Below are 12,719 nucleotides of genomic sequence, written 5' to 3'. Positions count from 1 at the left end.
TAATTCTATGCAATTATCTTGTTTGTGGTCTATGACTAGGATATGAATCCTCAATTCCCCAATCCTTGCTAAGAGTTCTTTTTGCCACTTAATTTCTATTTTGGATTTAATTGTTTTGAGTTCTAATTTCCTTGCATGCTTATTTAATTTCTTGTCATTTAATTTTCATGTCACTTGCAATCACAACCTCCAATCCCACTTTCTCCATAACCAATAATTAAGTACTTAGTTGCAATTCCTACGGAGAATGACCAGAGAATTTAAATACTCTTAGTTATTCGATTTGAATTGTGATAATTCTTGATTTAAACTTTGATTGATGGTCAATTGTTGGGTTTGAACTTTGAACTATATTTGCAACGAAGAAATTCTATTTTGAGAAAAATTCTTAACTCACTTTTGGCCATCAAGTTTTTGGCGCCATTACCAGAGACTTGCAATGGTATTATGTTATTGGCTATTGTGAATATGTTAATATGTAAATAGCTTGATTTTTTATTATCTTTTGTTTTTATTTTTTTTTTGGTTATCTTTTATTTTTGTTAGCTTGCCTTAATAGATTTTGGTTTCAAAATGCATATTTGAATAATTAATAATTAGTAATCTTGTTTAAATTGTCTTTTTGACTTAAAGTATATGTTTAAAATTTTTAATTAATTTTTGAGTAGTGAAATAGTTTTAGTAGATTCTTGTTTTTACATATTAAAAGTGTTTTAAATAGTCCAATAATTTTGATTTGAAAAATAAAATTTTAAGTAATTTTAAAGTTAATGTAAATAATGGCATGTTTTTGTTAATTTCTTATTTACATGCATTTTGAAACGTTGGGTAAAATTCTTTAAACAAAAAAAAGAAAAAGAGAAAAGGACAATTTAGTCCCTGACCTTTTAACCCGTGGACATTTTCGTCCCTGAGCATTGGAAAATACATTTAAATCCCTGACGTTCCTTAAAATAAGACCGATGAGTCCCTCCGTCCATGAGCCACCCTCAGGGCGGACGGAAAACGCTGAGCTGGCTCCCCCTATGCTGACATGGCTCATCGGCGTGCCCACGTGGCAAGTAAGTGAGTTGGATGTTTTGAAAACGGGACACATTAGTCCCTCTAACACAATACGACGCCGTTCTGAAGCCTGCCCCTTATTTACATTATCGTTCCTTTCCCTGTGTGCAATCCCTATTACACCCACAGAGCTTTTACAGAATTACACAAAACCCTAAGGAAGATTAAAGATCAAAGACGGGATTACTCTGTTTCTCCCTCCAAAAAAACCACCGTCCCGACGGAAAAGGTTCCGGTGCGCATTCGGTCTGAATCCAGTCTGAGTTGCCGTCTTCATTACAGAAGGTAAGAATCAGTAGCATTGCTTAGTGAGTTGATTGTGTAGTTCAATTGTTATGAAAGTATGAACTGTTGTACGTGCATGGTGATAGTAATGGTATAAACTGTATGTGCGTTGTAACAGTAAATTTGATTCAATGCTAGGGCAAAGAAAAGTTCTTGGATGATTTCTGTTTCTATTTTTTTTGTAGGAGATTGATGTATGAGTGTATAGTTAGTTGAGCGTTGATTTCTGTTTTTTTTTCTCCAGATGGTAGATGTGTTTGTGGTGCCTGTTTTCTACCATGGAGGAAGTTTTGTCAGAAAAAGTAATGGTTCCCTTGTTTATGAAAATGGAAAGGTAGAGAAATTTCCAGAAATGGACCTGGATTATGTGAATTTTGGGGACTTGATCACACTTTTTAAAGGCTTGGGGTACCAGTCGTATAGGGCAGTTTATTGGTATGATCCAATGAGTGATGACATTGAGTCGGGGCTACACAGTTTGACAGGGGATGCAGGGATCAATGCCATGCGAGAGAACATAATGAAGAATACAAAGAAGAATGAGTTTTACCTGTACTTTGACCACCCTATTGATAAGCCTGATATTGTGGAGGATGCTGGAAAAAAAGGAAAGAGTCCTGTGTTAGGAGAGATTCAGAGTTCATCTTCAGATGATGGGTATGAGAGTACGGAGGATGAGCCCTACAAACCTCCACCACCCGGACATGAAACTGACAGTGATGATGGTGATAATAGCAATGAGGACAGAGCACGCAAGAGGAAGAGAGTTAGTAAGGGAAAGGAGAAAATTGTGTCTCCAAGAAAGCCATCTGCAAAGAAGCCATGTGCCAAGAAGCCAGATGCAAAGAAGACATGTGTGAACATGAGTAGGAGAAGTTGGTTAAAGAAGGGACAGAGTAGTGGAAAGGGGACATCTGAGGTGAATAGAAGGCATCAGGCCAGGAGTGAACCCAATAAACAGCAGCATGCTAAATCTGGGCCCAATGATCATGAGGCTGATTTTGGGCCCAATGAAGAACAGCCCAACACAGATCCAAGTGTGAGGTTCTATGTCAGTACAGTCCAAGATGATGATGATGAGGATCCTATATATGATTACCATTCTGAGGAGTTACACACTCCTAACTCATCAGATGATGAGTCCAGTAGGCACAAGTTTCCTAAATTTGATGATGATTATGCTTTTGGAGAGAGGAGGTTTGAGTTAGGGACAAGGTTTGCAACCATAGAGAGATTTAAAGAAGTTGTGAAAGACTCTTTTATTGCTGAGGGTAGAGAGCTTAGGTGGATTAAGAATGATAGGGAGAGAGTTAGGGTGGGATGCAAGGATGATGACTGCCCGTGGTTAGTTCATTTGTCTTACAACAGATCACTGCAATGCTATCAGGTGAAGACTTACAAAAACGATCACACATGTGCAAGGGACCTAGGAAGTAACGCTGTTGATCAACATTGGATTAGTAAGAAGGTGGAGAAGAGAATGAGTTCACATCCTCACATGAGAACAAATGAAGCTGTTGACTTTCTGAGAGAGGAGTTCTCGCTCACTGCACATCCAAAGATGGTCTACAGAGCAGTTAAGGAGGCAAGGGAGAAGATAATGGGCAATGAGAGGGAGCAGTACAATAATGTGAGGGATTACTTGTTTGAGATTCTAAGAAGCAACCCTGGCTCCAGGGCAGAGCTGTGTGTAACTCCAATTCCTCAAGCCCCTCCTGTGTTTGATAAGCTGTATATAGGGTTAGAGGCATGCAAGCAGGGGTTCAAGAGTGGATGCAGACCTCTAATCCACCTTGATGGTTGCTTCCTGAAAACATACTATGGTGGACAACTCTTAACTGCAGTGGCACAAGATGCGAATAATCAATTTTATGTTGTTTCTTATGGAGTTGCAAGGTCTGAAACCAAAGAGTCGTGGAAATGGTTTCTTACTCTACTTTAGGAGGATCTGGGGGATGTTCAGACTCATGGTTGGAATTTCATGTCTGACCAACAGAAGGTAATATTCACAACTTGATAATGGTTGAATTTTTTACTGGTGAATTCTATTATAGTTAGATATTCATTCACTGTTATGCTTAGTTTAATAATACAATTGTTCACAATTGAATAGTTATGTTTAATGGAGAAACCATTGTGTACTGCTGATAGGGTTTGCTGCCTGCTTTGAAAGAAGTTATGCCAAATGCACATCACCGAAACTGTGTGATGCACATTTGGAAAAACTTCATAAACCGATTTAAGGATTTGTATATTCGGGAGGTGGTTTGGGATTGTGCTAGGTGCACCACCATACCCGAATTCAAGGAACAGATGGAGAAACTGAAAGGCATTAATCAAGGGGCATGTGAATATCTCTCCAAGTTTGAGCCAGCAACTTGGGTCAAGGCGTATTTCTCCCACGGGCCAAAAGTGGACAACCTCACAAATAACATGTGTGAGGTGTTCAACTCAAAGATAGTCAGCTATAGAAGCAAGCCTATACTCACCATGTGTGAAGAAATTAGGTGCTATCTGATGCGGAGAATGGTTAAGCATAAAGAGCTACTAAGTGATTATACTGGGAAGCTGGCACCAGTTCAGCAGAAGAGGATGGAGCGTCTAATAAGGCCTAGCAATAAATGGCGTGCAGACTGGACAGGTGATGATGCACGCAAGCGTTTCGAAGTTACTCGTAAAGCTACAAAGGTTGACGTTGATCTCATAAGGCAGACTTGCTCCTGCAACAAATGGCAGCTAACTGGTAAGTTCTAAGTTACTCAAACGCGTTACCTTAATCTGATTCAAGAATTAGTTATATTGTTTTCAATCTTTTCATTGCTGGCTGAATGATGTTTTAGTATGTTGATTTTGTTGTTTTTAACTTGCTAACTGAATGATATTTTAATATATTGTGTTCAATATTTTAAGTTGATGGCTGATTCTTGTTTTATTACTGCTGCACTCAATATTTTAAGTTGCTGGCTGATTCTTGTTTTATTACTGGTGCACTCAATTCTGGTTGATGATTTTGTCTTCTGTGTTAGGCATGTCATGTATCCATGCCATAGCAGCAATAAGGAAGAGGCATGATCATCCAGAGGATTATGTGCATCCATGGTTATGCATGGAGTCAATACACAAGACATATGCTCATTGTATTCAGCCTGTGCCAAGTGAGGAGTTCTGGACAAGGACTGAATACACAAGGCCGGATCCTCCAATCATAAAGAGGCCAATTGGCAGGCCAAAAGTGCATAATAGACAAAAGGATCCAGCTGAGCCAATGATGCAACAAGGAGATAAGTTGAAGAGGTCATTCAAAGTGACTTGTAGTAAGTGTGGTTCAACGGGACATAACTACAAGACATGCAAGGGCGCTCCATCTAATCCCAATTGGAAACCTAAGGCAAAGAAGCCCAAGAAAGGTTCCACATCTCAGTCACTTGCAGTCATCCCATTGTCACAGTCAGCCCCAAATGATAGTGTAAGTAATTTGCTTTAGGAGTAATCTGTTTGATTTCTTAACTATGCTAGGAGTATATGTGTTTACTTCAATGTTTGAGTGTATGTGATTTCTTAACTATGCTAGGAGTATATTATCTGTCTAGGAGTGTATGTGTTTGATTACTTCAATATTTGATTTCTTTAGGAGTGTATGTGTTTATTTCAATGTTTGATTTCTTTAGGAGTGTATGCTCATTTTGGAGTTTAGGTTTCTACTTATTTCTGAACAGTTTGGCTTATGCCTTGTATTTTGAGTTTGAGGCTTACTTTTGACATCTTAAGCTTCAACAAACTACTCATTTTTTGAGACTTGTTCATTTTGGAAATATTTAGTACACAATGGCTATGAGGCTTGTTCATCTTGAGACTTGTTTATTTTGGAAAAATTTATGAAAACTGTTTAGCAATATAACATCATCTCTCTAAATTATGTATGCAACTACAGCCTTTAATTCCTCAATGTTTCCATGTTTATTTACATACTCAAAACATAAGTTCAACATACTGATATTATAACTCCAGTTTCATTTAGATTACAGGACTCATAACTTGCCAAAATGGTATATTTCAATACATAACATGAACCTACAACATACCATTCTCTATCATGATTGTTATAGTTCATCTCTCAAGCAATAGCTACATAAAAGGCAACAACAACAGCAAATATCATTACACAAATACACAAGGCTAATGGGTTTTTCTTCTTCTCCAAAGCAATAATCTTCTCCTCCAAAACAGCCATTCTATGATCCAACTCATCTTCCTTTTCCTCTTCTTCTTCTACAACTTCAACATGTTTCCCATCGACATGTCTGCTCTCACATATGCACCAATTGCTTCCTATTCTGGCAAGATGCTCATCGACTCAAACAAAAAATTTGCAATGAGGTTCAGTTCCCTGTCAAAATTACCAAAATCATCTACTGTCAGCATCCATCTCAGATCAAACTAAAGGCAAAATTTTTAAATTTACCTTATAGAATGGACAACCCAAGAAGATTCTGTTAGGGTTGCTCCTGGTCCTCGACCTGTACATAATTGCATAAACTCCACAAAAGCACCTAGGGGCGACGGCGTCGTTTGGCTGGTCAGCATGAACACCACATGGAATTGAGCTTGAAATGGATTTTTCTTCTCTTACTCCACTAACACTTCTTCTTGAGGTTGATGATGCCCCCTTCGTCGCCATTACCAAAATCTGAACAAGTCTTCTCCTCAACACCTGCTGCCACCATGAAGGAACGACCCATACGAATTTTAATATTAGGGCAGGCTTCAGAACGGCGTCGTATTGTGTTAGAGGGACTAATGTGTCCCGTTTTCAAAACATCCAACTCACTTACTTGCCATGTGGGCACGCCGATGAGCCATGTTAGCATAGGGAGAGCCAGCTCAGCGTTTTTCGTCCGCCCTGAGGGTGGCTCATGGACGGAGGGACTCATCGGTCTTATTTTAAGGAACGTCAGGGATTTAAATGTATTTTCCAATGCTCAGGGACGAAAATATCCACAGGTTAAAAGGTCAGGGACTAAATTGTCCTTTTCTCAAAGAAAAAAGTAGTTCAGTGTGTGCGCACATACACTTCAATTCAAGGCCCTGCGTCCATTTCCCCTTCCGTGCGTACGCATGTGCGTTGGTGCGTACGCACTCTCTTACAAAATTGAACCCCCTGAACCGGTGAACCCTAGCCTATCTTCTTCTCCTTTCTTCTTCTCTGAGGCTCTGAGCCAACCAACGTCCATCATCTTCTTCTCCATCATCACCAGCCCTTCCCCGTCTGTCACCCACAACCGACACAGAGCCACCGCGTCTCTCTCTCTTTCTTCTTCTTCCCCTCGTCTCACCTCCGCCGAGCCCAGAACCCACCGTACCACCACAACGCCGCCGGAGCCCCATCTTCTGCCGAACCAGCCTCCACCTACCATCATAAAACCACCGGAGCCCTCTTCCCCCTGCCCGAACCCTAGATCCGCCAACCACCACCGCGAACCACCGTAGCCTCCACTATCGATGAGCCACGGCGACCCAACCCTCCTCTCCTTTCTCCGCGAGCCCAGAGCCACCAGCTCCTCCTCGCCGTCGTCCACCATCACCTTCGCGCTAACCCAGAGCCCACTGTCCGCACTAGCAGCTTCCTCTTCTCCTTCCCAGCGCGTCTCAACACCTTCCCTGTCTCAGCTTCCGGTGCCAAAACTGCCGCACTCTAGCCCTGTTCTCCAGTTTCCGGCCAGCAATCCGCCAACGCCAGAACCATCCTGAAGCTGCCGTGCTCAACACCACCCAGTGACGCTGCTTGTCACTGCTGCTCCAACCCCTGTTTCCCCTGTTTCTTTGTTTTTCTTTTCTGTTCTTCAAACAGGTTTTAATTCAACTTCCCTTTGAATTCTTATCTGTTTTACTTAAGTTAGGATTAGTATATGTTAATTTTTATTTGGTAATTGAATTGGTTAAGATTATTTGCTGCTGTTAGGTTGCTTTAGAGTAGAATTAGTGTTAGTTCACAGACAATTAATCATGCTATTATGTTTCTTGAGTTCGAATTTCATTTGTTTGGAATGGATGACTGAATTGCTGCTGAATTACTGAGATATATTGCGGATTCTTGTAATTTGATGCTGATTTTGTGAATGGAGGTTGAATGAATACTTGGTTGTGATAATTGATTTGTTTAATGCCTTTGCATGCCAAGTATTCGACAATATGCCTCAAAGAGCTTTTCTTAAAAACTTATGAGTCAATCTTTGGAAATCAATATTTGTTACACATGTTTATTGTTCTTATGCATTGGTAATGAATTTGATTTGTTCTAATTGACCAAATTGTTAAATTTTTGAATGATTGAGGCATTTATCTAATGGTACAAGATTAATTAAACTGGTCCTATTTAATCCAATTATATTAACTTTGTGCGTTTCATTGGATTTGGGTTATATTAGGAATGAAACTCAATTTTTAAATTGAATCTTGTGTTATTAGTTAAATGAATTACATTGGTGTTTGAACTTGTTCCTCTTATGTTGCTTGAGCACTGTTCTTGTTTAGTTCATACACCGTTGTTTGTGAATATGCCTCTTTTGACTATTTTGGATTTTGAATTGCATGTTGTAGCTACCATGTGATTTAGAATGTTTGATTTTGCTTGGCATGATTCATTAAGCTTCATTGTGATAAAGGATTGTAATGTGATGAAAAGTATTTGTTGATGGAGTTTTGAGTGTTTATGTTGTGTGTAAATGCCAAGTTGGCTTCTCTGAAAGTTAAAAAAAAAAAAATTGAATTTCAATCACAACATCACACATTTTAAAGCTTTTCTTTTGTACAATCCATCACATTGCATCAATTCTTGAATTGCCTAAGTGATTATTGAGCTTCTTGTTGCTTGTTTACTAATTAGTACCTTGCAATTATTTTGAAATCACTTTAGGCACACTAATTGAATTGAATTTGAACCTTGATTGAAGTAATGTGACATAGTGCTTTCAATTCTCCAATGTGTGAATTTCAAACCGCCAGCAAACTTAGAATTCACACATTGCTTTTCTTCATGTCACAAACGCATCAATTTAACTCATTTTAGTGTATTCAACCTCACTCTCCTTGTTTGAATTAATTCTTGATTTAAGTATTGCTTTGCTTTGCTTTACTCATCTTGCTTGCGTCACTTGTAGTTATATTTTAATATATTCTCTTTTACATTTTTTAGGATGAATCATCGTAAAAAAAAAATAAATAAAAGATGGACATGGATGCGGACTTGCGGAGGATACCCTGAATAAACTTTCTATATTTGTTTTGATTAATGCTGCTGTTTGGACATGTTGCTGTTTCATTGATTTTTTTTCTTTGTTTGTTGCTGATGATTTGCCCCTGTGCTTATTTGGCTTGCTTGATGCTGCTGCTTGAACCTATTACCTTTGTTTATTGTGTTGTTTTGGTGCTAAATTTTGGACCATTATTTCTGTTCATTGTTCATGGCTGTTGGAATGAGCCAGTTGCTAGGTATTGTTAATGGTTGATGGTGCAGTGATGATTTTGACCAAAATTCTGAGTTTAGGTTATTATTGCTGCTGGTTGCTTAATGGGTTAAAACTTAATTGTTCATTGCTGTTGTTGCTGTTTGCTGGCCTATTTGTGATTTCATATGAATTTACATCCGGTTTTTGCGTGTTTAAATGTTAAAGCATTCATAGGAAGTTTGAATTGATTGGTTGAATTGGGAAAATATGCCAATTTACTGCTGAAATGCTGCCGGATTTTTCCTAACCATGTTTCATTAAATGACATTATCTTATTTGGTGCAACAAGACTCTATTTGACGGATTTCTGTGTCAAAAAGAATCTTGTTTGCTAAATGGTTTTGGAAATTTCCTCATGAGCTTCCTTACAAGTTTCGGTCAATTCTTGAACTTCATTGCTTGTTTTAAATTGTGTGTTATTCATAAGTATCACATAGCCTTAATTGATTTTTCAATTGACCATAAACTTGAAATTCTTTTGAGAATTTGAGCCTCTTTTGCATAAACTCACAAGTTTGAAGGTTTTAAATCTATGTGGCTGATTTGATTCATTTTATTCATACCTAATTTATATTAAGTCACATAGATCATGGGGTTTTCAATTCTTGTTTTAACTTGTGACTTTTATGCTTCATTGGAATTTGGTGTTTGAATGTTCCTTGATTAAGTTGTTTCTCAATGTTTTAACTTTGTCAACACCAAATTGATTTAACTTATGCCAAATGATGGTAATTAGTATTCATTTGATTATGTGCTCTACACATACATGTGCATTACTTGTTTGGGCATTTGAATTGTTGAGAAGTGAATATAAACTTGCTTGTTTTGGAACTTTGGAAATTTTCAGAATTAAAGGACGTTATTACTATGCACATAACATTTGACCTTTGTTTTCTTTTTCAACTAATTGTTTTCTTTTCTTCACCTAACTTTTAACTTTTCTTTTCTTTTTCAACTTACTATTTTCTTTTTACTCACTTAACTTTTGAACTTTCTTTTCTTTTTCAACTAACCATTTTCTTTTTTCTCACATAACTTTTAACTTTCCTTTTCCTTTTTAACTAACCATTTTCTTTTTCTTCACTTAACTCTTGACTCTCTTTTTCCTTTTCAACTAGCATTAACTTTTTAACTGTTTTCTTTTTCTTCGTGCATAGCAACAATGCTCCTTTCTTCCTTTTATCTTTGATAAACAGGCAAGCCAAGTGGCTGTTATGTGTCTGATTGATTGGAAGTTGCTCCCATTTACTTTTACATTGGTTTTCACTCTCCTATGTTAAAGGCTATCAAATACTTTTAAATCATGAAAACATCAGTGAATCCCTTGCTTACACAGATGTAGGAGTCAATGCCTACGTCTCTGGAAAGTGGGATAATCATCTTAGAGTTTCTCACCAAGATGTTCTGGCCAACATTTGTGAAAACATCTCCCTCATGGATGGTGTCACTCCCACTCATAGAGCCCTAGGTCCTTCCCGTGCATAGCTTCATCGTATCATCACACATATCTTGCTGCCCCAAAGTGGATCCTATCAAAGGGTCACCTTTTGTGATTCCTTAATTCTATGTGCCATTTTCAACAAAATTCAAATCTCTTTCGCTTATCTAATGATGCGTCACATGTTTGATTGCATTAAAAGTGATAAGAATGTTTCACTTTCATATGGAATGTTTTTTACTTGCATCTTTGAGTATTTTGCTGTTGATCTAAGCGATGAAACTATGTAAGACAAACTATCTTATCTCAAGGGTGGTGGTGCAGTAAAACAGACTAAAGGAAAATCCACAAAGGCTGCCAAGAAAACAGTTCTTGAGGAAGATGAGGAAGAAAGTATTCCTCCTCCATCCACTGCCGGGACATCCTCATCCCACAAATATCTTATTAATGACATTGTCAAGGATGTCTTACAAGAATTTGTCAATCACACAAAACAAATGATAAATTCTAGCAAACAAGCTAGGATATTGGCTCTTCAAAATGAGAATTCCTTTTGGAAATCTCAAAGTCGTATTGAGGTGTTGCTGAAATATCTTGACTCCTTGGATGATGACCAGCCCCTGACCGATCAAGATGAGGATATGATTGGAACCAAGGATGAGGGCTCTGATGGCTAGTATTTGTCTCCTACTACTGCTGAAAGTTTAATATTTAGTTGTTATTTCTGATTTCTGGACTCTCTTTTGAGGACACACTACTTTGCTATTTTCTGGAAACTATTTTGGATACTGTCTATTTTTGGGATGACTGTATTAGATCTAGACTATTAACTTTGTTGACTAACAAATTTGCTTAGTTTGCTGTTTTGGTATGCTTGTCATTTTGCTTTTCTACAGGTTTTCTCCTTGATAACAAAAGGGAGAGAAAGGAAATGAATTGAATATGGACTGTCTCTGTTATATGAATCGAATATGGGTTGCCGCTGTTATAATCTGCCAAAGGGGGAGAAAGAAAGAAAAATGAAATTGAAAAATGGCTGCCTTTCTGTTTTGAATAAAATGGCTGCCTCTCTGTTTTAAATAAATGGCTACCTTTATGTTTTGAATTGAAAATTTTTGTTTTTTTGAATTAAAAGATGGTTGCTTCTTATTAGAACCCTGTTTTGAACTTGTGAGGCATTATTTTTGAAAATTAGGATGCAGAATGTTTGAAGATGCTGCTTATGACCTGTTTGAAGATGCTGCTTATGACCTGTTTATATCTGCAGCTCATTAACATTGATTTGGTTGTGATGAACTTTGAATGAATGGCTGTTTTTGTTTTGTAACGGTATCTAATTCTTGTTTCAAGGATGATTGATTTTCTAAAAAAAAGCCTTGATATAAAATCTAACAGGTTCCCTAAAGATTTAGCTGGTTAAAAATTATTGGATGTTTGGCATTATTCTTGTGAAAAGTTTGATGGTATCCGGTTGTAAAAAGCTAACATTCAGGGGGAGCTTCATGACAATGGAAACATCAAAGGGAAGTTTCTAAAACTCCTTTCTTTTCTTTCAATTTATTTTAATAATGTTTGTCATCAAGGAAGAGGAAGAGGTTGTTGAGTTTAGTGAATTTAAACCATGATTAAGATGATGACTAAATATTATTAGATTAATTATTAATTGTTTGTGTAATGTGTTTTGTTTAGTATGCAGTAATTGAATTAATCATAATGGCCCATTAAGCATGAAAACAAGCCCACACACGTGCTGGCCCAACACCCAATTCAGCTCTATCAAATCATTCAATTCCAAGCCTGATCCAAGTTTGAACGGCTGAACCATAAGAAAGAAAGAAAGACAAATTGGCCCAATGTCCAACATAAAGCCTAATTGGTGGACCACACACTAAAATCCATATAGTTTACTTAGACTCCAACTAGGTATTCAATATCATTTTATTTGAACATCTCTTCACGCCCACCGAAGCAAATCTCTCTCTTCTCTTTTCTTTCACATCACATTACTTTGAAACAAGAAGAAAGAAAAAGGAAAAATTTAAAGTTAGGGCAAAGTGAAGAACAAAAAGCAAGTTTTCATTTTCAAGTAAGAAGAGAAGGTCAAATGAGCTATAAAAAAAGAAAGATCACATCAGAAAAGAAAATCATAAAAAGGAGGTTTTTTCATCAAGGATTGTTGAAGAAATCCTCTGTGTTTCAATCACCATTTCGGAAACAATGAAGATAGTAAGGTCAATGATGCTTTGCAGTTCATCAACGGCTAAGAAAAAAACTTAGGACCAAAGTAAAGGATGAATGGCCCAGATTCAAGAATCTTGAAGAAAAAGGATGAAAGAGAACGGTGTGGTTGCATGTCATTGCTTTTGTCCTCTCTCTCTCTCTCTCTCTCTCTCTCTCTCTCTCTCTCTTTCTTTCTCCTCTGAATGTCG

General features: G+C 37.5%; 1 protein-coding gene and 1 long non-coding RNA gene across 3 annotated transcripts; both read left to right on the top strand.

Moving 5' to 3' along the window:
• Positions 1-3,328: 3,328 nt before the first annotated feature.
• LOC140183029 (uncharacterized) lies at positions 3,329-4,969 on the top strand. Its single transcript, XM_072231029.1, has 4 exons — positions 3,329-3,346; positions 3,499-4,090; positions 4,374-4,813; positions 4,919-4,969. Exons 1-4 carry the CDS (start codon positions 3,329-3,331, stop codon positions 4,967-4,969), a joined length of 1,101 nt encoding a protein of 366 aa, XP_072087130.1.
• A 1,413-nt stretch (positions 4,970-6,382) lies between these two features.
• LOC140183065 (uncharacterized) lies at positions 6,383-11,145 on the top strand. Of its 2 annotated transcripts, none has more exons than XR_011879227.1 (2): positions 6,383-7,195; positions 8,540-11,145. It is a non-coding gene; the product is annotated as an uncharacterized lncRNA (long non-coding RNA). The 2 variants fall into 2 exon arrangements; XR_011879228.1 differs by having other exon boundaries at positions 6,417-7,195; positions 10,615-11,145.
• The last annotated feature ends 1,574 nt before the right edge of the window (positions 11,146-12,719 follow it).

The sequence above is a fragment of the Arachis hypogaea genome, chromosome 20 (assembly GCF_003086295.3).
Source record: "Arachis hypogaea cultivar Tifrunner chromosome 20, arahy.Tifrunner.gnm2.J5K5, whole genome shotgun sequence".
Classification (NCBI taxonomy): Eukaryota; Viridiplantae; Streptophyta; class Magnoliopsida; order Fabales; family Fabaceae; genus Arachis; species Arachis hypogaea.
The sequence above is the reverse complement of the archived record's forward strand: the minus strand, read 5'-3'. Positions and strand labels throughout refer to the sequence as shown.

Excerpts from the sequence above, each read along its gene's own strand:
- LOC140183029 (XM_072231029.1), top strand. Across the intron at positions 4,091-4,373 it reads CAACAAATGGCAGCTAACTG|GCATGTCATGTATCCATGCC; the intron begins GTAAGTTCTAAG and ends CTTCTGTGTTAG. Across the intron at positions 4,814-4,918 it reads AGTCAGCCCCAAATGATAGT|GAGTATATTATCTGTCTAGG; the intron begins GTAAGTAATTTG and ends TAACTATGCTAG.